Raw genomic sequence first — 25,457 nt, 5'->3', positions numbered from 1 at the left:
CTGACTTTGAAAAGTACAGGTGATTGATTATTGATGCTACTGAGCTTTATTTGCCTTTTTTTTTTCTATTAGGTGTTCGTGTCATCAGTAATGCGGGTGGAATTAATCCACTTGCTTGTGCAGCTGCCCTTCAGGAGGTGGCAAAGAAAGCAGATGTTGATTTGAAAATAGCTGTTGTTGCTGGAGATGATCTGATGAGTGAGGTATTTCACTTTAAGCACTAGTAGCATGAGTCTGTATAGCATGAAGGTGGCATTTACTGTTCCATAAGAATTTTCTGTGTCTTTATGCAGTAGTCTTCTTCTATCAGAAGCATTGTTCTTCATTATCTTTCAGGTCTTCTTAATGCATAAATACAATTCTTGGCACATCTGTTTTTTGGTATCTAGTGCCGGTGAATTTTATAAGCTTGTGGGTCTTCTGTTTTGCTTTTTAAAGCAAAATGTGAATTTTCTGTAATGTCTGCCCACTCTTTAGGGGAAGCTATTACAGGCTTCTGTCTAAACTAGATAATCACGCATGCTAGTTCTTCTGAATATGGTGTAGCTACCACACATTCAAATGTTTATCCCTTCTAGCTTTTTTAGTGGTTTACAGGCATTCCCTGATGTTATTTTGTTTATAGACAGCTAGTTTTCTGGTTTGAAGTAATTAGTTTATAACAGGAAGGTAATGTTATGTGAGAAGATTGATGTTTAAATATAAAAAAAAAAAATAAAAATTGAAAGATTAAATGCATGGGATTTTTTTTTAACTTAAAGAATTACACTTTATCTATGAAATCTGAAAAAAAAAAAAAAAAAAAAAGTTGGCCATACCTTGAAAGCTACTGGGAAAAGAATTTATACATAATAGTAGTTAAGAGAGGAGAGGTTTGCACTGTGGTTAAATCTCTGTCTGTAACTTGGAAAATTATTTATCTGCATAGGATCAGTTACTCCTTGCATGCTCTTGAATGTGGAAGATCATCAAGTAAGATTCTTTATTTGCAAATTATGTGTGATGCTTGGACTTCCTTTTAAGAAACTTCTGCCCTACTGAAATTACTGTCTGTGGGCCAGAATTTCATTACTGGTACAAATTTGAGCTTGTTATGGACATGTCTGATCTGAAATGCATTGTTTTTCTGTGCTGTTGTCAGTACATAACTTACAGGAGCAAAAAGACACAGCTTTTATGGCCTACAGACATTTATACTGTTGATACATGAAACATGGTAAACGTTACTTGTGGTTTGGAGGATTTCAATCATTAACATAGAATACCAAATTACTTCAGAGTGGAAGTTTTGGGTTTTTTTCCCACACTACAGATCCCATTTGTAAATTAGTGTTTACATGGACATTGTGTCTATGCAGTCACAGTCCCCTCAATCCACTGGATTGCCAAACTGCCTAATTCATGGTCAAAAACACACGCTCCCCCCAACCACTTTTCTGGAAACAGAATTTATTCTAAGTACCATATGAAGCTACAGGATTAGCCTTGTTCTCTGGCCATGACACTGTTGCAGATGTGGCAGATACATTTCTGTTTGCAGGGCTTGATTTATTTATTTGTACAGCAATTAAATGCAGTTTAAAGCTTAGGAAATACACCAGATTGTTGTTGTTGGTTATATATAAATGAACATTCTTTGAAGACTGACTTAATTTTCTGCATGCTGGAAAAGTTGTGGTTAAAAGTGTATCTAAGGCTTTTAGCCATTCCACTGATTGGTATTGTTAATACTGTTAATAATTATACTTGGCTGAGAGTTGCTATGAAGTGGATTTATTGTTTGATACTAATGAGAAGCTTGCAGTAGAAAATTTAAAATATTCATAGCTTGGATGTTTTTCTTGTTTTCTAACAGAAAGAGAAATTAAAAGGAGCTGGTATCACCGATTTAGAGAGTGGCAAACAATTTCCAGAGAATATTCACAGCATGAATGTGTATCTTGGGTGAGTTATTTTAGCAAGTTGTATTTATTATGAACAACTAAATTTAACACATTGAATACAGGAATTTGTTTTGCTTTGCAGTTAGAACCACTTAGTATTTGAGGTTCACCTTTAAATTATTCAGGCAACCAGAAAAAAAAATTTGTTTGTAACTTGTAAATAAGCTTTAGTTATAACCTTGCAAGTTATGACTCCTTAGCAATATACCATCTGTGAATCATCAGGTTTTAGTTCAAGCCAAAACAGTGTTAGTTAAATTACAGCAATTGCAAAAATGCTTTTTCATATGCTGAGTATTCTGTTGCAGAATGGAGTAGTTTACTATGTTGTCACTAGAGAAGTGCCAGCAAGGAATTCAAGTACTGGGATGTAGTCTGAGTGCCGCAGGAGGTTCTGTTATGTTGTGCTGAACTCAGTGTCAGGCTTTGTACTCTTGAAATTTTGGAAACTGGTTTTTCAGGATGGTCACCTGTTTTGAAAGATCTCGCTTCCCTCCTTTATGATACTTATTATACTTAGGATTTCCATAAATCTCTGAATTCAGGAGTTCTAGCTACCTCTTTGTGAAGGCATGTTTTCATTGTCACCATCCACTTCAGATGAATGAATGTTAATCTGGTCTAGTAAAGGAGAAGGACTGAGAAATTAGACAGTGGTCACATGCATCTCTTCCAGTTGCTGATCCTGGTGATCCTGTTCTTGAACAGTGCTCTTGAATTTGGATAATATTGTGAGTTCTTAAATCACTTGGGTAATTGACCTGAAAGGTTTAAAATTGGAGGACTAAGTCACCAGGCTTTATCCATGAAGAATGTTCATCTTTATATGCTCATCTACAAGTTAAATGGTTAATGAATCTCTGAAAAACACTCTTATCTGTAATTGATGATAGAAGTGTCAGTCTCTGCACTTTGCTCAGTAAAGTTTCTATGGACATTAAGAGAAGTGTTTCAGTTATGTTATTTAGGTATCTGAATTTGATAGTGCCCTCATGACTGCTCTTTAAAATACTCTTGATGTACATACCTCACAAGTTGGTTGTTGAAGTAGATTTTATTGGTTTCCTAGGCAATTTTTAAGTGATTTTTAACCTGTATGTGTCAGGGAACTGTACTACTGTGTTTTGTCATTTTTAGTGCAAGACCGATAAGCAGAGCTCTAGACCTTGGAGCTGATATTGTTGTGACGGGCAGATGTGTTGACAGCGGGATTGTATTGGGACCACTCATTCATTCTGTAAGTACAAGTTAATTTCTGAATGATAATGAATATATGTGAGTGAATATTCAGCAGTCACTGTCAGGCAGCTTTTGTTCCTTATAAAAATGTAGATACTAAATTAAAAATAATGAACATTGTATTTTTTTCTTACATGCATGAAATGTTGTCAGCTTCCACTTCCCCTAAACTGGCAGCAGGGATATTTGTTAACTTGTATACCATTAAGCTGGAAAGCACAAGTGTAGTTTAGGAAGTCTTAGCCTCTTTCACCAGTATTTCACTCTTACCATTTGTTTTGGGTTTTTTCCCGTTGCCTTTCTTCAAAATTTAATGTGCAAGTATATTTTTCTTTACCACAAGGTGCTGATAGTAGAGCTGACTCTGGTTGGGAGGTAGCATATGAGGTGGTTTAAAACACTGGGTTTTGTTGTTCAGTAGGCAAGCAGTTTTGTTTAAAGTAGTCAAGTTTCAATGCAGCATTTCTGAAATTCCTTGGAATTCAAAAAATCCAACAAGCATGGTATTGTCGTTTTCTGAAGTATTTTTAATAGGTTTTCATTAATTTTTATTTTTGTGAAGGATCACATAGTGAAATATAGAAGCATTCTTATGGTGCATATTTAAAAAAAATAGGAGAGTATGTGACTAGTTAAAAACATGCTTTCTAAGACATCATATTCTTTTTACTTCATGCAGGTCAAACACTGCCTAGTCAATTTTCCATTTATAATTTCCATTATGACTTCTTATTTTATTCCTGGTTGTTTACTTTCTCAAAATAACAACTATCAGTGTGTATTATCTACTCCAGAGAGACCTTAACTAATTCATTTAGGAAAGGTTTTAGGAAGATTTCTGCAAAGTGCTAAATAAGAAACAATTACTGGATTGCTTGCAGGTTGAACTCAGGAAAAAGATTCTAGTTAAAATTCCCAGTTAAACAGAAAGCATACTTAGAATTTTTGAGGGTGACTGGTAGTACTCCAGGAACTGATAATTTTCAAACGTTGAAGGCGCATAGTGGTTTGTTTGTCCAGGTTACACAAAATAGGTACTATACTTTTAAACCTGTAGGTTGTGCAGGTTTTGAGTAAAAGGGATGTTGCACTTACAGGTTTTTTGAGGAAGGTATGACTTTCACAGTTAAAATTTTTTGGGGTGTATCAGTAGGAGGAAAACTGAAATGTGTTAGATGTTTCTTTGCTAATTTGCTGTATAGGAACTCAAATCCATGTACAGTGCCTGTCAATTCTTTAGATTTAAAATATATCCAATGCATTACTATTCAAAGCAAAGAACATACTGTATGCAGTTTTTGTACTGTATGAAACTTCTGTGTATTTAAAATATTTGTGTTTTTCTTCTAGTTTGGCTGGAATAGGGATGACTATGACTTGCTAGCTGCAGGAAGGTAAATGATATAAGAAGAAATGGGGTAAATCTATATTTCTTATCATAATGTCAAGATACCAACTTTTTCAGCATGTACTAATTTTTCTTATTATCATTGCATTCATTTATTTATATGTTCTTGTTAGGTTTTGAGTTCTTTTTCAAGGCTCACTTACTACTCTCACATGGAATTGAAATTATAGAAACTTCATTCTGGAACCAGCTTAAGAAAAGGAAGAAGGGGTTGAAAGATTTTATTTAACTGCTTGACTTTCTCTTGCTGTTCATTTTGTGTCAAGAGATTAAATCTTACAGTAGAGGCCACTGATTGCCAGGTTTTTCTGTTTGGCTGCCACTGTTGATAGTTGGGGTGGTTGCAGGCATTACTCTGAAAGACACACAAAAGCAGGTTCAGTCAGAAGGCACCATCCTGGTATGGTTTTGTTGAAGCTCAGTGTCAGTGCTCCCATTTACAAATCCTTGTTGTAGTCCTAAGGTTAGGAATCTGATTCAGAAAGGGGTAGAATTATGCCACCTAATTTAACATTGTACATCATGTATCTCAATTGAAGTCCTCATAAAAGAGTGATTACTTAGCCTGAGAACACTCTAGTTTTCTTGAACCTTTGCTTGAGAAAAAATGTGGAGAGAAGTTAATTCAGGCTCCACTGAATTGGAGATGATAGAGGTGAAATTTTCCACATAATTCTGTTGAATATTTATGGACTATCACAATCAAAATTTGAAAATAGTAATACATAATCATAATACATCGTGTCCTTCACATTGGAGGTGAGATTTTCACTCTTCATTTTAAAATGGTCTTTATCTATTTAGTTCCACACAGCACAGACTACAAAGATACTGAATTTAGATCAAGTTTTGAAATTACTAAGGAAACATTGTTTTAGGAGTGAGACAATAATCTAGATATTCATTTTCTGTAGAAAAATTCTTCTTGTTAATGTCCTTTAAACACTCCATTAATCTTTCAGGATCCCAAGTTATGCTTAATGTATAATTCATAATTGTGTTAGATAATTGTGGAGGAAAATAGCATGTTTTGTTATTTAGCTCTATTTCCATTGTATTTTAACACTGGATTTGTGAAAAATGATTTTGCATTATCCTTAGTTACTTTAATGCCATTTTCCCAGTCTTGCAGGTCATCTCATTGAATGTGGTGCTCAGTGTACAGGTGGAATATTCACTGATTGGCACACAGTACCAGACTGGTAGGTAAATTTGATACCAGCATGCATGTTTGTAGCAGACCTAAAGATGAGGATTTCTGCTTGTATCTGTGTTGTGAAAACTGTCTCCCCAAAAAGAGAAAGGTAGAAGCAAAATGTGTCTCTTGCTATTTTGCCACCTCAACATTACTTTTCCACCAGTTCTGTTTTCTGTTTTGAAGGTTTCCTTTTTCATGAGACAGGGTCTTTGTTTTGTTAACTTCATAGATTCTGAAAAACAAATTAGCCCTTTGATATTTTTTTTCCCCTTTTAAACTAATCTTTTCCTGTTTCCTTCAGTATCCTGTGCTTCTTGAAAAGATTTATTATTCATTTTCATGTATGATTATATTGGAAAAGACAATACTGATAGTTCGGATGCTATTAAAATAGTCTTCAGTTAGATCAGAGATGCTTGCTGGTCAGTCAAAAATATTTACATAATTTGCTTTGGTAGGGATGAATATATGCCATAATTCTGTCCTGCTGAATAACCTGATGAACACAAATGTGTTGGATGGTCAGTCCTTCCAAAAAGTTGTGTGTATCTTGTGTTCAGAACTATTGAATTAGTTACATGTAGGTGTGTCGTTCTGCCTGCTGAGGGAGCTGGCTTTTTACCAACCTGTTTTTAAGAGCAGTTTAAAAGTAGTTGGGGAACACATTTTTTGTGTAGTTCTGGTGGCAGTTACTTCTGTATTTCTTGGGATGAAAAGGAAGAATCTTGTCCTATGCTGTATCATGAGAAAGGCAGCTCTTCTTTTATGTGGTGGAGGAAAGGGCTGAGGAGCAGCAGGGGGGTGCAGGAGAGAAAAGTGCTTTAATACAGCATGTTCCTACTCCCAAGCTGACTTTGGTCCAGGTGGATGAACCAGCAGGACTGTGCCCTGCTGTCAGAAGAGCCATAGGGCTGCCTGGAATTTTTCTTCTTGTGGGGACTGCTTCTGATTCAGAGTGTGATCCTAAAAGATGTGTGCTGCTTTTCTGAGCTCCTGAGCACTGATTGAAGGTGAATGCATGTATGGCATTGAAACAAGCGGGATTAGACACTTCTCATCTAATGGAAGGCTACTGAACAAACTGCACTCATTCTTCACTGTTGTATTCTATGAGAAGTCAAAGGAGAGAGTTTATAGTAACAAGTCACTCTATCTGGTTTGTATAAACTATAAAATTTGTAATTCCTGTTCTGATGTCTCTCCCCATAATTTAATTTGCTGTATCATGAAACTTTTTAAACTCTTCTATAACTGTGACTCCAGAAGACTTTGCTCTATAAAAGAATTAAAATGAAAAAATAGAATACTAATTTTCTTATTAAAATGTTTGATAGGCCTTTATTTTTAAAGATTTTTCTGTGAGGAGAGTCAATCTGGCTTTAAAAAAGAAAGGAATCTTGAATATATTAAGTTGTAAGCTATTGGAGGGGGAATAGTTCATTTTACAGGTGAGTTTATGTACATGAATATGCATACCTAATAGTTTTGTGTCTGTAAAATCACAGAACTCTGTCTAAAATCATAGTAGACTTGTGGCTTACAGCTGACTGGTGATGAATTGAATTTGTGTTAAAGAACATAGAAGTTTAACACCTGATATTGCTCCATTACCTTTTCCCCATCGATATATGTACATACCCTGAAACCATACCTGACTATTTGTGTTAATATAAGTTACTTATTTACCTTCTGCTTAAATCTGCTAAAGAAGTGATCATGGTGCCTTAAAACTAATCAGTTTGTTTTCAAATTTTGAGTCTTAGGCATGTAATTGAAGGAGTTCTTGAAATAAAATTATGTGATATATCAGGCTGTGGTAAGCTGCTAAAACCAGTCAAAACTAGAATAATGGGTGAGCTTTTATTTTAAGTTTTGAGATGTAGAGTGAAGATCCACTTCACTAACTGAAGTGGAATTGTGATCCAGCACATTGATTTAGGATATGGGGAGAAGGAAGTCAGGGAGAAGATTAATTGGATGAATTTTGATTTCCTGATAAATAGTAGCTTGCTATATTTAGGCCCCAAAGCATCAAGGCCAAATATTATGGAAGGTCTTGGGATGCAGAAAAATGTGTTTTCCATTTAATAGTTTAGTAGTAATCTGTTCTCTCCTTAGTTTGAAGAAACTTGGTGGCATGGGGGTTTTGTTTAGACATTCTGAATATATCTTTTCAGTGCATGCTTTTATAATAATGTGTAACATAGTATCTCAGTCTCAGTAGTGACCAAAACTTGCCAAACATGCAGCCACTAACACTACTATATTGCAAATAGGTCAACATAACTCTGACAGTGTTTGCAGAAGTTACTTGACTGTGTCTATTAATGATTTTTCCCTCTTTTAGGAAAGCTACATTTTAGTAGCCTTCTGAAAATAAGTGCATAATTTAGATCACATATTCATAAATCATAAATCATTGTGTCTGTGGTACCTAATGTTAAATCCAAACCAGCTCAACTAAATCAGTAAATAGGAGGGGGAAGAAGCTAAGTCAAATCTGAGTTTATCATTAATGTGCCTTTCACATGCGAGTTTCCTACTCCACGACTGCATTTGTGCAGCCAAGTGCAGAAAACCTATCCCTTGCACTTACTGATGTCTGGTAACTGAACACTGGAGGGCAGCCTCTCTCCTCCTCACACCTTATTGCAGAGGGTGAGCTTGGTTAGCTCTGCACTAGGGTCGTTTTTTTGGCTGTCTTTGGGTTTTTTTTCTCCACAAGAACAGTAAACCACGTGGCCCTTCTGTCTTAGAAGGTCTGATGGGTATTATTTTTTCTAAGTTGTAAACAAAACCCAAAGAATTTGTTACATTTCAGGTTTATAAATCTTACCTGTCTATTGTTTATTCATGAGCAAAATTAATTAACTCTGTAAACAAGAGTACTTTAATAAATCAAATTAAGCCAGACAAGTTAGAGCTTACATTCTGGGCATATACTATCATGTCTCAGTGAGTATTGAGGCACTCAGTTGAATACACTTAATTCATCCAGCATAGTTTAGTTGGTGGGGTTTTGGTGTTTTTATTTCTTTGTGGGGGGAAGGTTTGTTTGTTTTTAATTTTCTTGAAACGTTTGATGCAGATACTTCTGAGAACTCAAGTCCACTGCAAAAGAGTGCTTTAAATCTCAGGAATATTTGTGTGGGTATATTGTGGCCATTTAATGGTTAGTTATTAAAACCTAAGCTATTTTTTAATTTTCTTTGTTGTCTCCTTAAAGCAAGTTTTTAATGTAAAACTAGTGAAGTGCATGTTCCAGCTTGTGACTCTCCAAGTTACTTTAGCTGCTAGAGGCCAAACTCAACCTGCTTTCTGTGTATTGACCTAAGACACTGGGATTTGTGCTGTGTGTATCTCCTTAATGTCTTAAAGGTGGGAATCTTGAAGCTGTAAAGTTTTGTCCAGTTTTCATGAAGACAGGCAGCTGGGTAGGGGGGATAGGTGCTATTTATTTGCTGTTTCCAGTGAGAAGGTGGCTGCTTGACTCTTCTCTTGTGTGGATTCTCTCATGTTTAGCAGAGAAAGTGCAAGAAACCATTAGTTCATGGTCTATAGAAGAGTAATGTGCATTCTTAAATTCTGATTTTATGGTAGTGTTACCAAAAAAGGCACTTATGCCTATTCTGTTATTTGGATAGTAATACACATCAGCAGATGGTCAGCAGAAGTGATAATACATCACTGCACCCTATTTAATGTCTATTGCACAGTTTCCGATGGGGAATTCATGTCATGTGTGAAAGTGAACTGTATCACAAGAACTACATTGATAATTCACAGCTCTTTGTCTAATTTCATTTGTCCCCAGACATTGCTCTCTCATGCTATTACTTAGTGCCAGTGGGTGATTAGTACATTGTTTTGTTTTGTTTTGAAATGCAGGAGAGAATAAACTAAGGCTGATCAGTAGAGTAATCATTTTGAGGAGATGATAAACACTGACATTTTGCCCTAAGCCAAGAGTGTACAATGGTTGAGACTGCATAATCCTCTGGCCTGGGATGACCAAAAGGGTAAGTCAATAGCTGTAGTCTCTTAAGGGCTGGATCCAGATTTCTTAATTTGGGACTAGAACAAAATCCAGCATGCAAGTCCCATTCAGCAGTGTGGAATGTTTTTTTCTCTGTAGCACCAGCTATTCCAGGCAGCTGGTCTGTTTAGCCTGAAAATTGTCTGACCATTAAAAGTTGATGTACAAGTCTGAAATGCCCTAGTCAGAGGGGATAAGTGATTCAGTCAGTAAGTCTTGCCTAAGGCAGAATTGCATGTTAGGAAAAATTTTGGTATCTACATGTAAAAAGAGATGCTTATACCTTTACTTTGAGTTTGTGCTGATCTTGCCTGATATATTACCAGTTTTGAACCTGTTGTCAGAACACTGCTAGAAGTGGTAGGAGCTTCTGCTTTTTGTTTAATAGCATTCTGGTTAAAATACATGTCTAAGGAATTGAGAAGCTTGGCTTAGAGCTTTCCTTGTGTGACATTCATGGAGTCACGTCCCAGGAAAGTGCATTAGCTGTAAAGCTAAAAGTTCATACCACAGCTTACTTGGATCCTGGTTCACTTCCATGTCACATGCATTGCTGTGGGGTTTTATTTTCATTCTTGCAGCAACTGCCCTGTGAGTAAATGTATTACACTCACTGTCCCATCTTCTGTTGCCAGTAATCTTAATCAAGCAGTAGTGGCTAGAACGAAGTCCTTGAGAGAGACTTTCTCCTTTTGAGGTGAGAAATACGTGTTCTGTCTCAAGTAATGCCTTTCTCCCTGAGCCAAAGTACTGGTCATGGATTTTACTTTTCTTGTAATGGAAATAATGTAAGAAGTATGGCAAAACAAGAAGGAAGTTTATCTTGATGGCTCCTCAGAGGCTTCTGAATAGTGTCCCAGAGTAGACAGGGAGGAGATCCCTGCTTAGACAGCTCTATTTATCACCTGTGACATACCCATAAACTGTAACATTTCTGAGAGCCAAAGCTGAAGAAAAAACAACATTTTACATGGAAAAAATTAATCCGAGAGTAAGTTGTTGGCAGGTAGAGAACTTGACAGGAGGCTTAGATTCTTGATTGCTGTAAGAGTAGGTTGATGAGATGGTGGCTTCAGTAGCAAAACCAGTTTTCTAACTTGTTTATTCCTGTGCTGTAAGTCTTCACTAAGACTGCTTTAACTGTTAATTCTTGTCTAGGCTCAGTTGGAGAGGTTTTCTGAGGTGTAATCTTAGCTTGGTCCCATTCAGTGCTCTGGTTTATTAATGTATGTATTATATACACAGTTATATATAATGTAATATATTTTCTTGCTAAGTAGCAAAAGTGCAACCTGAAATGGACCTTCTGTTTTAAAGAATGGTAATTGTCATCTCTCCTCACAAACTGATGTGTATTACTTGAGTATAATGACCCTGTGCTAGAAGAGCTGCTTAAATATTTAAAAAAATAGTACTTGCTATTTATCTCTAGTACTGTATTTCATTAATTTATATAATTTAATTAGTATTAATTATATTAGTTCCCTTTTGGAATTGTTTCCATTGCTTGCTACTGCCTTATCCTGCATAGGGGTTTTGTCACTAAACTGATGCAATTATTTTATTATCGAAGGATGCTTAACCAAGGTACCTTTGGATGCTGTGACCGTGGTTGCTGCTAAATTTTATAGGTCTGTGGTTACTCCCCTGCTACACTATACAAAAGTACACTTTGGCTATGGGTTCTTGTCAGCCTAAAGTGGGCTTGTTCCCCACTGAGCAGATGTCATATGGTGTGTAGTCACTCAGCAAAACCTACAAATGAGTCAGGTGAAGAGTCACTAATTTAAAAGTGGAAGTACTGGTCAAGGTGATGGTGTGACTATACTACCTGTGGTACACCTGAGCCAGGCAGCTACTGCTGCTAGAGAGCTTTTTATGCAAGGTTTAAGTAGCTGTCATTTGACTGTACCATAAGAGTGGCAGACCAGTTTATTTCCAAGGTGAAAACTAATTTTAAGTAATGTCTTCTAGCAATTGACAAAATATATTTTTGTCTTAAGTGTGTGTGCATTAGTGTGGGTTGTTACTGCCTTTTGCTACAAGGTAGTACTGGTACTAGTACTAGTATTTGTATTTTCCCAGTCATCCAGTTAAAATGCAGGTAGAATCTAGGGGCTTCTTACCCAGATCATTGCATCTCTATGTTGTGAATTGTTAAAATGAGGGAAGCTTTCAGGGCTGGCATAACCTGGGGGAACACACATCTTCTGCAGCTAACTGGCCATACAGAAAAGTTGGTTGGGTGGTGGTGTGCTCTGCAGGGGGAACAATATTTGCTGTATTTTCACCATATCGAGGGGTGAAATTTCTCACTTTGTCTCACTGTTGTATTTGGATTTTTTTTTTAATGGTTTGGGGGTTTTGGGAGTGGAAGTTGGGCAAAATGAACTTGAATCAATGTTAGTAGACTCAGTGGTTCAGAGCAGGAAGTTGAGTGTCTACAGTTTACTTCTTTCAAATCAAAGATGGCTGGGGAGTACTCTTAAGAGTTGCATGTGCTGATGACTGAGATCAGAGTGGCCTGCAGCAGGGACACTGGCTGTCAGCGCAAGGAGATGGGCTGCTCAAGGTGATCTGTCTTCATGGGAGTGATACCTCTTCAGGGTATGTGATCTGAAAAGCTGCCTTGAGCCTGCTGGCAGGGCACTTGCTGCTGTTGCCTTAAGACAGGACAGGTAGGTGGTAGGGTCAAGCACACAAACATGGCACTGAGATGGCAAAAACTTCTTAATTCTAGCCTTGTTTGTCACTGATCCTGCTTTGTTACACTGGCCAAATCATGGTGCTTCCTCTGTGTGTCTCCTTGCATCTGAAATTTGGATAATTACGTGTCAGACTGTTATCATACATTAATGTTCAAGACCAAAAATTGAGGGGGTTTTTAGGTGTTGTTTTTTACTAAGTCACACTTTAAAATTTTGGATATTGCATACTTTCTCCTACCATCTTTTCGCTCTCCTCTTCCCCTCAGCCCCCGAACTAGAATAGCATGTATATAACATTGTTGATTCTGTTAAATTCTTTGCATTCACTAAGGTGGGCTTTTTTTGTTTCCGAGATCTTAGTGGTTTAAATAGTTTCAGAGACCAGTCAAATGAAGTATTATCTTTACTGATTTGATGTGGGTTTTTCTAGGTGTCCATCAGTTACCATACTTTCCATGTTTGTCTGCTATAAGTGTTAAAAGTTGCTGATCTCTGGTAACAGATCTTGTGTCTTAATCCTTTTTTAAAATAATGGAGTTATGTTTGAATATTCTTGATGATAAGGAATTTGCTCAAACTCCCATGAACTTTTACAAATGTCCCCTAAGAGTTCACTGGTATTTTTGCTTACTTTCTTCCAGACTTTGTGGATTTATGTTATACAAACTTTAGCTTGTATAGTGATAGTAACCATGATAGTAACCTTTGCTGATAACCAATTCAGTTGTATGTTCAGCACATTGTTACCACTACCACCCAAAAATAATTAAATTGAGGGATAGACTGGTTTTAAGTTTGTATGAAAGACCTGAAGGTCATTGGCTTTAATGAGTGTGGTAAAGTTCACCACCTTTCATTATTGGGATCTTTTTCAAACAGTTTAGCTTTTGCAAGGGACTGTATCTCCTTAACTCCTCTTTTTGTGTTCATTTCATGCCTGTGGGACACTTGTACAAATTTCAGACTTCCTGTGAGAGGGAGGGGAGCCAGGTAGCCTTTTTAGAACTTTTGCACTCTTATTTTAATTCTTAGGTACTTCCAAAAAGTTTTAAGTTCTTAATTTTGCTCAAATTCTCTGTAAATAAATGAAAGCTAGAAAAGCAGATATCTGGATCTTGTCCACATAATCCTGAAAATTTTGCCCTCCTACTGTAATGACCAGTATGTACTTCCTATTATGAGTTATTTGATCACTTTTTGTATATTTTGCATGTAAGAATGTGAGGAAGAAGAATAATATTTCAATTTATGTACATCCATAATTTCACTTCTTTTCTTTTTGCTGTGCCTCATAATTTTCTATTAGTTCTTTCTTGTGTGCTGAAGATATTACCTTTCATATGTCTTTGTTGTCAGATTATGACTTCCCTGTGTATAATTTATTATTAACATGTGAAATTATCCTTCGTAGGTGTGATTATTCCTGTTTCCTACTTCCCTTCATCTCGGAGGTTCCCAGCAGTTTGTTCTTCCTGCTTTGACTGCCTTTTTACAAATCCAGAGTGCAAGATGTATTTAGATGTCTTCAGTGTCATGCTGTGTGTGCTGCTATAGCCAAATGGGGCTAGAATTAACTATTGTTTATTTTACTCTAAACTCATATTTTACTCATCTTTAACCATAGTCTTCTAATTCTTTAATTTCTTTTTACTTGAACTGTTCCTGTTAGTGTCCTTCTCCACTTCCTTCCCTACATCCATGTTTGCAGGTGGTATCTCTTGTTATTTCTGTTTCTTCACCAGACAATAGATTACATCGTATTATTTCAATTGAGCAGTTTGTTCAGGGCTTTTTTTTTAGTGTATGTTTCTGTAGAAACAACCAGATAAATCATAACTCTTGACAGTTTTTTTCTTAATTGGTCATCATTATAAAATTCTGCTGTGTTGTTAATATTTCTTTTCACTTTTCCTTTGTATTTATAGGGTTTTTTTCTTAATGTTTTTCACATTCTAGGCACAACATAGGCTTTCCCATTGTAGAATGTTCCTCTGAAGGAGACTTTATTCTTTCCAAACCACCAGACACAGGGGGACTAATCTCTTTTGGCACTGTAGCTGAACAGTTGGTGTATGAATTGGGCAATCCTCAGCGCTATCTTTTACCAGATGTTACATGTGACTTTTCCCAGGTTTCCATCACTGAAGTTCCAGGTTAGTCCTCTTTCATGTAAAGATATCTCTGTCAATGAAATGTGTTATCAAACAAAAGAAGTTACTTTAATTTCCATGTAGTCTCTGCATATTTTTATTAAATCAGTTCCCTAGAGTCATGCTGTAGTAAACTGATACTTTCAAGGACTTCTGCTAGAAATTCCTTTAGAAATGTTAAACATAGTCTTACTTACTTTGCTGGCTGGCTAATTTGTATTTTTGATCACTATTCCTTTTCCTTTACTTTTTAATGCATGCCTTGCACGTCTCAAGTCCTTAAACTATGTGTTCAGTGTGAACAACATCAAGACAGCTTCACTATGATTTCATTATGTTTTTAAACTACAGCTAAATTTATTTTCTCAAAAAAATGTTTTGTACATGTGTTTGTTTAGGGCATTTGAAGGACTGGTAGCAATGAAAGGCTGTGTCTTTCAAAGCACTACTTGATAATGGTGTTTTTCTCAGACATTTAGGTGCATCATAGTAAGTGGAAGAAGCATGATTAGGTGCAGGATTTCCACCAGAGAATCTTTTTTTAAAAAGTCCATTTGCAGTCCTCAAAACACTTAACAGCCAGTAGACTAAAGATGGATATAATATATGTTCAGGATTTAGCTTCAAAAGGAAAATAAAAAAAAACCAGGCTTAACAGATTCAAAGTGCTGTAATTTGAGTAAGACAGCATGAAAAAAAAATTACCTACAATCATCTGAAGTTTGCTTTTTACTGCAATTAGATTATATTTTTTTCCTTCTAATTGAACTTACTTGTGACAGAATGCCAAGTGTCTTTCTAAAGCTTAGAACAGTCAAAATTTCAAATTCAGAACTTAATGGGATAGAACTGAAAATGTGGTAACATAAAAAATGTTTTACTTGAGTAATAAAGTACCATAACATGGTATGGTGAATCTTCTGCTCATTCAACATAACCAAATGGCAGTCTGATAAGGCCAGCTTGCTGCTCTTAGCCCCTAGTCTTTTTCTTTTTAAAAAAAGAAACCCTAACCTTCCTATGAACTTTTAGCTTGCAAATGACCTGATATGACATGTTTGAACTTAAAATGAACTTTCACATGAACTTTCAGTTAGTCCTCTTAGAAATATAACAGATGGAAAATGGGCAGATTGCTTAAATATTTTAGTTTGAAGTGCCTTGACACGTACACCAGTAAAAAAAGGCAAGCTATCTAATTTTGCTGTTTATGTTGCCAGTTTTATTGTCCTGCTGGATTACTTGCAGTGTTTGAGCAGAGAGGTGCTTGTTTTCTTTTTGTCAATGGATGCTATGTATTTGGTTTTGTGGTATTTTTTTTCTTTGTATTATGCTTTCACCTGGAACATAAGACTCTGCCAGATCTTCACCCTGAATGGAGGGTTGAGAGAGTTAAATTAACCTCATTAGTCAGTCTTGAGAAGGAGTGATGTTATTTGAGTGGTGTGTAAAATTTTTACTAGTGACATTTTAGATATATTCTGATCTGATCTTTTCAGAGTAATTGTGTAATGCTTTGAACTGCTTCTTAAATATTTGCGAACACAGGTTAGGCACAGGTGAACTACACTAAAATTCTGTCTCTCAGGCATGAGGTGCTGATCCTGCACTGCTGATTTTCCAGGAGTAGCACCTCCAGCTCAAGCTTGAACCTGATGCCATCACAGCAATTTTCTCCATTTTCTTTCGGCATTAATATTCCTAATACTGAACATGCTTGTTGCGCTTTTATTTTGCGTTTCTATTATTGACAAGAAAGCTAAAGTTAAGTTACTCTTTGCTTATTAAACTCTCAGCCAATAGCTCCCACTGTTTTCTCATCTTCTTTTGATTCTTTACCAAGTGATGGACTACAGTCCCCTCCAGCCAGCTGCAGTAAATTGTATGCTCTGTGTGTGTGTGTGCAATAACTGGATATTAAGAGGAAAATAACTGTTGAGTCTAATGTCCTAAGGCTGCTTTCTTTGTTAAGTATTTTCCAAGTACATGAATAAACATTTCATTTGCCCTTTTAAAAAGGCTCATGGAAGTCGTAAATTCAGTCACCAGTTTGCTGCTGTTCTTTCTAAGGCAGGAAGGACTGTTTTCTGAAAGGTTCTCTTGTCTGTGGCAATACAGCTATCAGTGATTTGCTTTTTAATTAACTGCATCTGATTAATGTGTATCACAAAGAATGGTTTTGAAGTTATATTGAAGAAGCTAAAACACTGATTTTTAATCACCATAGGTTTTGATGGTGGAGCAGTGAAAGTTTGTGGAGCAAAAGGATTGCCTCCTTCAAAATTTTATAAGGTATTACCTCATTTTGTGGTGTGAAAGATTTATTTTGTTTTACAAAATCTTAAATTTTGGTGAAAATGCTAAAGTGTAGCACTGTCCTCATCTTCTCTGCCCCAAGGGGAAAAGAAAGAGATGAAAAAATTGAAAAGGCAAACCTTACTTGATACATAAAAACCTGTTACTTTGTTTAAGAAGTGTGTATTTGTATAATGATTGCCAGAGAGCATTTATAGTAGCCTGTCAGTACTGAATTCCATCTAACTTCATAATCCCTTTATCATTAGGTAAATGCCACTTATCTTGATGGCTTCAGAGCTACTGCTGTCTGTCCAGTGGGAGGCCCAAAGGCAGTACAAAAAGCAAAACGCACTGCAGAAGCTATTCTGCAAAGGTTGGTGTTTGAGTCTCAGAAGGGGTTCTGGCTCTCTTTTTTTTCTTTCCAGAGGTGATGAAAATAGAATAGTGACACAAGATGGCAACATTACTAACCTTGTAAGAATCCTAGAAAGTTACAGTTTTCCTATTGGGATGACATTTCAAGACTTACGTAGCCTTTTCAAGAAACCTGTTTTCAGTATATAACTGCACTTCAATTTGACAGAGTGAGAAAAGTGCCAAATATGTTTGAAAATAGATTGCTGGAGAGAAACCCAAGTTAGTGAGGAACAAGCTGTGACTGAGATTTAAATTTTATTAGATGCCAGAGAAAAACCCATATGAAACTAGTTTTCAGCAGCTTTCACAGAACTTTTTTTATGGGAAGTCTTACTGATATGAAATGTAGAAAGTTTACTGAGTTTGTGTTTAAAACATGCTTACTTTACTACCATCTTAAATGTGACCCAATGAATGTGGGGTTTTTTGCTAGAACAGAGTTACAATTCTCACAAAAAAGAGTGATAAACTTTCGGTTGTATTGTTATGCCAGTATATTTGGGCAAGGAAGGATTCCTCTTAAATACAATTCCATATCAGGAATCTCTCAGTGCTTACTCCAGTAGCTCCAGTCTTTCTAGTTAAGAGATCTGTTTCCTTGTGCCATTTTTTATACAAAGCTACCTCCCCATCCTGTTGTAGATCCATGCAGAAACTACACTTGGAAAGCCAGAAATCCAGGGTTTACTATGAACTTGGGGTGATTGTTCACGTGCCTGTGTGCAGCACTGTGATGAAGGAGGAGTTGTATGACTTCCCTCAAGAGATACAGCAGATGAGAGCAGGCTGATAAGGGCTGTGTAATTGCAAATGCTAAAAGCTTGTGTCCAAGAGCTATTGAGAAAATCAAATTATAGAAAAACCCTTCATGAAGTGTTAAATACAAAGACTCAGGACCTCTAAAAAGCCATATTTATGGAAGCTAGGTGATTATTTTAGGAAAAAAATAGAATGGTATATTTTCCATTTCATGTTTGGTCTTGCACATTATTTCAGAAGCAATTTGGCAATATGTATGTGAAGAAGTCTTTTTTTAAATAGTCTCTGGGATCCTTTTATTTTCAGGATTCTCTGTTGTGTTACTAACACAACAGGGCTAAAAATGGCCCAGAGTATTTTTTGAACTGTAGTATCCGTAATTGTAATGTTTGTAGATAAATAATTTAAAATAATTTAATACAGACACAGTTTGCAAATTTCATTACCTTAAATGAAGTTGTCTGTCTTATTTTTGTATTTCATCAAAAATAAGGGTGGCCTCATTTGTAATGCTTGAACACTCTTCCATCTCTTTACAGCAATTAAAAAATTGTATTTTGTATTATGTCCTGTACATTGCTTCACTATTTCAGGTGCTGTGGTTATATTTATTATGACAACAATGATACATTAGCAGTGTCTTCAAAATGTTCCACCAAAGCAAAAAATGTTGCTTGTTCCACCAAGCAGAATACATATCCTAACAGAAATCCCAGTCCCAATATTTCAACTGATAAAATCTTTTATACGGCTACTTGACAGGGTTAACTTCTGTGGACTACACAGGGCTACTTCATTTTGAGACAGTTTACTAATAAAAAAAAAAATCCTTTGTTGCAGGACTCGTCTTATTTTCAGTCAGCTTGGGTATGAAGATTACAGTGCAGTTAACATACAGGTTTTAGGGTCTGAAGATACTTATGGACCTCATGCTAGAAGGAGTATAGATGGTGTAAGTATGCAGTGTTCTTACTACAGTTCTTAAACTTTAACTGACCTCTTTTAATCTTTTCATATTGTTATCTTTTCCACAACTTTAAGGAGATCACTGTCATCTTGGGAATTTCCCCTCCATGCTGCAGAGAACTCACTGTCACTACTTAATGTACAGAATCAACACTGACAAGGTCTTTGCAGTATTGGGTCTTCCAGAAGCACTGATATGAAATCTTAAAGAAATATTGTTGTACTCTGTTCTGATGTTCTCCTAAAGAAATACCTTATTACATTAACTTCTGTAGCATTGACTTAAATTGCATTAGATGTAATGCTAAAAGACCACATTATAAGTGTTGCAATCAGGAAATCTCAGCATTAATGTTGCCTGCACAACTTCAAAATTGTTGGTGAGTACTACTTAAGAAATAATCTTCAGCTATGTAATTCTGCACTGTGACTGCATATGTAAGGATATGAATGATGGCCATAGCCACTGCAGTTGTGATATCAATGGTCTGTTTTTCTATTCTAGAGAATGAAAGTTCTTTTTAAAGTAAAAAGAGTGTAAATCATGTCCTCACTTAGCCACAGTTTAAATATTTAGACAGTTTAGTTTGTTCCAAAACAGTAGTGTTTCATTCTTCTTTGTCAGTGGCTGTGTTGCAAAACTCTTAAGGTACACGTGGCAAAACTCAACTCTGGGTTTGTTCTTACGAGTGCTGACATTTAATAACCAACAGTTTGTATCTAAAGGGAATGAGAATGTGGAGAAGGACAGTGAACTTCTTACTAGTGAAATTTAGTGTTCTTAGAAATTGGTCAAGTTATATCTGCAGCTATTCATTTCATTACTTGAGTTTCAATTTCCTTCAGCAAAGCAGCAAGAGTTGCTTCCTGAAGACTGAGCTTTATAATGTGGTCTTTTTCATTTTAGGACCATAAAACCTGCAATTTTAAGCGTCTTACTAAGAGTGCAGAATCAAAATTCTGAAACATAGGAACAGATGTTCCAGATGTTCAGCTTGTCTGTGTTCTGTTTGTGCCAACTCCTTATCATTACGCATTGTAATATATTCTTTAATGTAATTTTTATATAGGAAGTTTTCTGTCTCATTGTACAAAGTGAATGTAATGAGTTGAAGAAGAGCAGTTTCTCCCTCCTGATTATTCAGTTTGCCTTGCTTATAGTACATTAAAGAAATTTTTTTAAACGAAAGAGAATATTTGTAGTACTTTCTGTATTTCCAGCCTCAGTTCCCAGGTCTTACATCAAAAGTAAACAGTGTTATCACCATTGTATGTGCTTCTTATACATGCTTGAAACAGGATGTGAGAGCTAAGGCTGAAATACAGGAAATCACTCTATTGCCTTCCCCCTTCATGCTTCCTCTTCTTTTAGAAGACACTAACCAGGGGAGCTTTCATCTGGAAAGCAGCCGTGGTAGCTCGAGAAAAAGGGTTGGGGAGTGGAGGTTGCTTTTCCATTTAAAATACAAAGTCATAGAATCCATTTCCATAGGAAAACATTTATCCTTTGGGGCTTCAGGTAGGGATAATATAGTCCCTTAAACACTATTTCCTACCATGTCTTTCCATGCAAAATTAGACCTGGTTATTGGGGTTACAAATCACAGTGCTCAAAACCAGAACCATACTATGCTAGGCAGTATATTAACACATAATGAAAATAGTTCCTGCTTTGAAAATTCTACTACCTAAATGTGAAACAAAGAAGCAAATACATAAGTGAATACCAAGACAAGTAAGTTGAACAATATTTGGAGCTCAGTGTCGATATATGATGTGGCTGGACTAATTCCCATGCACATCTGTCAGTCTGGTGCATTGGTTAGTTAGCCTTTGCAGCTGTGAAATCACTTTGTCTCCCAGCCTTAGGTAAGCCTGCATTCTGTAGTCTGAGCTGCTGTGTGGAGTATTGCCTGTTCCTGACAACACAAAATATCCTTGAGAAACAGGAAAGAGTGGCAAGCACTTCTTTTTCTCAGACTTCTCTGAGAAAGTTGATATGATTGCTGCCTGTCACTCCGGTAGCTTGCTTTGTCAGCAGCAGCTCAGTGGGAGCTACAAAGGGATCTGAATCAACACTGAGTAATTCTAGTGCTGTTTGATTTTAGTATCTCCTGTTATGTTGAGGAGAAAGGAGTTAGGACAGTGGCACAGCATCAATGAGTTTGTGGTTTGGAAATCCAGGATGTGTTTCATGTAAAGGCTATTTATTAATGGTATGTCAGGCATTAAAGTTTGCTACATAAAAACCGTATGTGCTCTCTTGGTTTTCTGCTAGCTCTTTGTTAATTGATTTCCAAGACACTTAAGACTTTGTTTTGCTGTGTTTTGTTTTTTTTTAATTCTGATACTGTAAGATTAATGGCTTCAGTCTCTATACCCAGTTTTTAATACTGGGTTTCTCCACTCAAAACAGGATTCAGTGTATTTTTATAGACCATTGTATCTTGCATTTGCAGACAAAGAGGTGAAAATGAGACTTTAAATGGAATGTTGATTATATGGCCCAGTTTAGAAACAGAAAGCAGATGTAAATGCATGGATATGTTTTTTTGCAAGAATGTTTCTGGTTGATTATTATTTGTAGTAATTTAATTAATCTTGTGATAGCTTTAAGAACACTGAATGTTAAAATTCTGCATTTGTTTGGTTTGTTGTATGGCTGCATTTTTTTTGTGTATTGCTTCCAATGGTAGATACTTCAGTGGCTGAAAATAGAATTTTTTGGAAATTTGAAGTGAGAGACAGAGCTTATCTGCAAGGACAGGTGTTTTGACTAGAGTAGGGAGCACAGCACTGATTTTGTTTACCTTTAGAGGGAGCATCTGCTCTTCTCTCTGAAAATGTGGTGGTTTTCACAAGTTCAGTTCTCACATTTATCTCCCAAGGATTAGGTTTGAACTCTTTTCTATGTACAGATCTGCTTCCTTCTTGATGCTAAGAGAAGTGAACCTGGCTCTTTAACTTGGCCCCAGAGTACTTTCAGTGCACTTAGAATAGAATAAATAAAAAGTTGGTTTGCCAGTTCTACCGACAGCGAAGCCAAGTATTTGGTATTGTTAGTTACAGTACTTGATTCTTGGAGAATGCTGGAGAAAAGGCACGGTGTCTGACTTGAAATACCCAATTGTTAATTGCATGGTATTCCAAAATAAAAACAACGAAAAGTTAACAGCAAATTATAGTGAAGGTGGATAAAAAGTCACCAAATTATTTACCTTGAATGCTGAGCTACAGTTATTTTTCAGTTTTGTAAATTTAACTGATGTTCTACATCTAATTTAATCTAATTTGAACCTTTTTGAAGCAGGGTCCTCGGGAAGCTGTTATTTGGCTTGCTGTACACCATAAACAAAGAGAAGCTGTAGAAATCTTCTCCAAAGAGATTGCACCAGCTGGAACTGGCATGGGTAATTATTCATACCATCTTCTAAGACTTTTAAACTTACATTTTATTCTCTGAGCATGACTAGCACCCAAAAACTTAGTCATGTTAAGGTTCCTTATGTTGTTGATAGCGAGATAATAATTTTTAAAGGTATATAAGCTTGGTGTAGAAATGCAACAGACATTAACAGAATGATAAAATGAAAGTCCTGGAAGTTTACCTTCATATTCCATTTAGATTCTTTATTCTTCCCTTGCTGCTACTGTTTCTTCCTGGTTTTTTTCCTTTTCCTCATCCATCTGTTTTCCTACATGTGATTGCACTGATGTGCAACGGTGATTTATTTTTTTACCATGTTCGTAAACCTTAGTAAAGCTATCAGACTTTGCTGGCAATAAACACTGAGGGTTACTCAACGGGCAAAAAGACACCTCAGTGTCCACCTATAACACTGCAGTTAATGAAGAGATGCAGAGTTTGAGAGTTTTGAAGGTTCTCTTCAGACTTCATTATCTGGTGTTACTACAAAGGTTTTTTATTGATGCTACTGTACTTTTAACTGTTTAATGTACAGCTGCTTGTGTAAGTAATTACAGCATTCAGATATAATTTTAAAAATACTGCAGTGATGGTGCTGACAATCTGCATCTTAATTCACGGTGCATATTAAGTACCCAACTTAAATTGTCATCCCGCAGTATTAAGTCTAACTTCAAATTATTCTGTCCTTACCATTTGGTTTTGTGATGTATTGCAACTATTGCAAGATTTATTTTTTAATTGATGTGTAAGGTAAAATCAAACCACTGGAATTTAATTAAGTCCATCTTAGTTTTGAGGGTATATTTTGAAGTATTTACTTAAAGGTCATGTAATGTGAAGTGATCTGTGCTTCTATTGCTTGCCAAAAAACAAAGCACATTGTTTTTTGTAAATGCTAAATTTCTCTAAATTTTCTAGAGGGACTTACTATTTGATTATTTTGAGCAAATTTTTATTCTGTTCTAGTCCCAAGTCCCTTAGGTGTCACCGTTGTAACTGAGTTCTAAGCTCATTGATGTGTTTTGTGTATAGGTCATGAGTACTCATCCCACTTTTATTATCCATTCTAAATTAATTTAAATTTTGACAGCCTAATTTGATGACTAGAGCTTAGATATTTTGCAGTGGGTTCTGCATACCTTAATGAAGATTACATCTAGGATTTATATAGATCTTCAAACTTACATTCCATGGGCTTAACCTGAAACTCTGAAGTTCCATAGCAAATCTAAAATCCTGATTAATGGAGGAATTGTTCGGTGTTGCCTTGTAATTAGGGAGCTAATTTTTTTTTTTCCAGTTGGTTAAAAAGTGCGTAGAAGTGTGCACATTCTTGCATTCTGTGTTGTGTGTTATGGTCTTAACAGTATTTGCAGAGAACAATATTTGCAGAGAACAGTTTAATGCAGGTTGGGGTTCTTTTTCTTTAAAGTTGTTTTTAAAGAGACAAGATCAGCACATGGTCATTTTTTTTGTCCCTACAATATAGATATGATAATGTAGAAATATTTCTTGATATAATATTTAAAAACTTTGCAATTCTCAAGGCTGATCAGTAGGTTGGCATTTACCATAGATGTAGGTTGCTTCTAAAGACTTGGCATTTTCCGTATGAATGAAGGATAGTATTTTCAGTTGGATCAAACTACCATTTCTGTAGTTAGTTACGGAATCATAATTGAAGTAGATCCTCCTTTTTCATAGGGATTTCCCCATAGCAGACTACAAAAGTGAAAATCTGTTCTTACTATTTATTTTATTTATGCATAGAAAATGCCCTAGAAAATATCCTTTTGAATTAAAGAAAGCTGGCTGGATTTTAAAATCATTGCTTGTTTGTATGGTCCAAAACTAATGGACCTGTAAGTGTCTCTCCATTCTTAATGTGTGCTTCTTTTATAAAGCAATTTCTGTGTGTATAAGCCACTTCTGAAGTCTGAAAGTGTTGGTTTTATGAAGGGTTCAGTTTTTTCCTTTTACCACTGATCTTTGCAGAATGAAAAAGTGAAAAATCTGCTCTACATGGTTTGGGTGGAATATATGTAGAATTGAAATTGAGTTACTCTAACGTGAACATTTGTGCCTTTGAGGTGTCTGGCAGACTTTGAGTTCTTGCTATCTGGGCTTTCAGTGATGAAGCAAATGTGTTCCTGTGTGGAATTAGGTTAGGCAGTCTGTGTGGATGATGGTTGGGTTGCTGGGTTTGTTTCCTAAATGAACAGTTTAAGCTTTTCAGAACATCCTGTAGAAGTTTTTCTCAAAAAAACCCAAATCTGTTTCAATTCTTAGAGCTGCTGGTAATGAGCAGCAATGGGAAAGAGGCTATTTCTGGAATCATCCAAGGCATCTGGTGATAAATAGCACTTTTCCTTGCCAGGTACAGGACTGCAAAAGGGTTTTTGGCCTCCGTGACATAAATGACTACTGTCAGAGGCTATCAGGGCTGTTTACTGACATGTTTCCAAGTTCTTGAACAACCACATAGTCATTCTTTTTTTTTTCATTTGTGGAAGATATACTGGGACTGCTTCATACAGTCACTTCTTTCAGTTGCTATTGTGTGATAAATTCCTGTATTACCTGTGCCCATAAACTTTTATATAAGCAGAGGAGGGTCAGATTTGGGATCTAAATGCTTAGAAAGCTACTTGTTGATGTGGAATATGGTTAAAGCAGTGATTAAGAAGAATGTTTTTAATTTTTTTCTTCAGTGAGATTTAGAATTTTGCAACACTGCCAAACAGTAATTAGTGATGTACTAATAACTGCATCAGCTTAATGATGCTTAGTTTCTAGCAGTAGTGTAGAATTCCAGACCTTGCTGTGAAAAGCAGAACAAGGAATTCTTGATGCTTAATTGTCTTAAAATGGGCAGCTCCACAGACAAGACTTGTAGAGATGGGTA

At 36.1% G+C, this 25,457-nt stretch overlaps 1 protein-coding gene across 1 annotated transcript in view; it reads left to right on the top strand.

The window, feature by feature from the left end:
• Positions 1-25,457, top strand: part of LOC102100225 (uncharacterized) — a 55,556-nt gene that overhangs the window by 1,876 nt on the left and 28,223 nt on the right. The window contains exons 4-13 of the mRNA XM_088056937.1: positions 73-203; positions 1,856-1,944; positions 3,081-3,180; positions 4,533-4,576; positions 5,715-5,792; positions 14,489-14,685; positions 16,910-16,974; positions 17,247-17,353; positions 18,997-19,108; positions 22,430-22,532. Of these exons, the coding sequence (XP_087913063.1) occupies positions 73-203; positions 1,856-1,944; positions 3,081-3,180; positions 4,533-4,576; positions 5,715-5,792; positions 14,489-14,685; positions 16,910-16,974; positions 17,247-17,353; positions 18,997-19,108; positions 22,430-22,532 (1,026 nt within the window). The remainder of the gene's footprint in view (positions 1-72; positions 204-1,855; positions 1,945-3,080; positions 3,181-4,532; positions 4,577-5,714; positions 5,793-14,488; positions 14,686-16,909; positions 16,975-17,246; positions 17,354-18,996; positions 19,109-22,429; positions 22,533-25,457) is intronic.

Source organism: Pseudopodoces humilis, chromosome 6 (assembly GCF_049639895.1).
Source record: "Pseudopodoces humilis isolate 2021_Gansu_Grassland_sample_001 chromosome 6, ASM4963989v1, whole genome shotgun sequence".
NCBI lineage: Eukaryota > Metazoa > Chordata > Aves > Passeriformes > Paridae > Pseudopodoces > Pseudopodoces humilis.
This window is presented reverse-complemented; position numbering and strand designations above follow the sequence as displayed.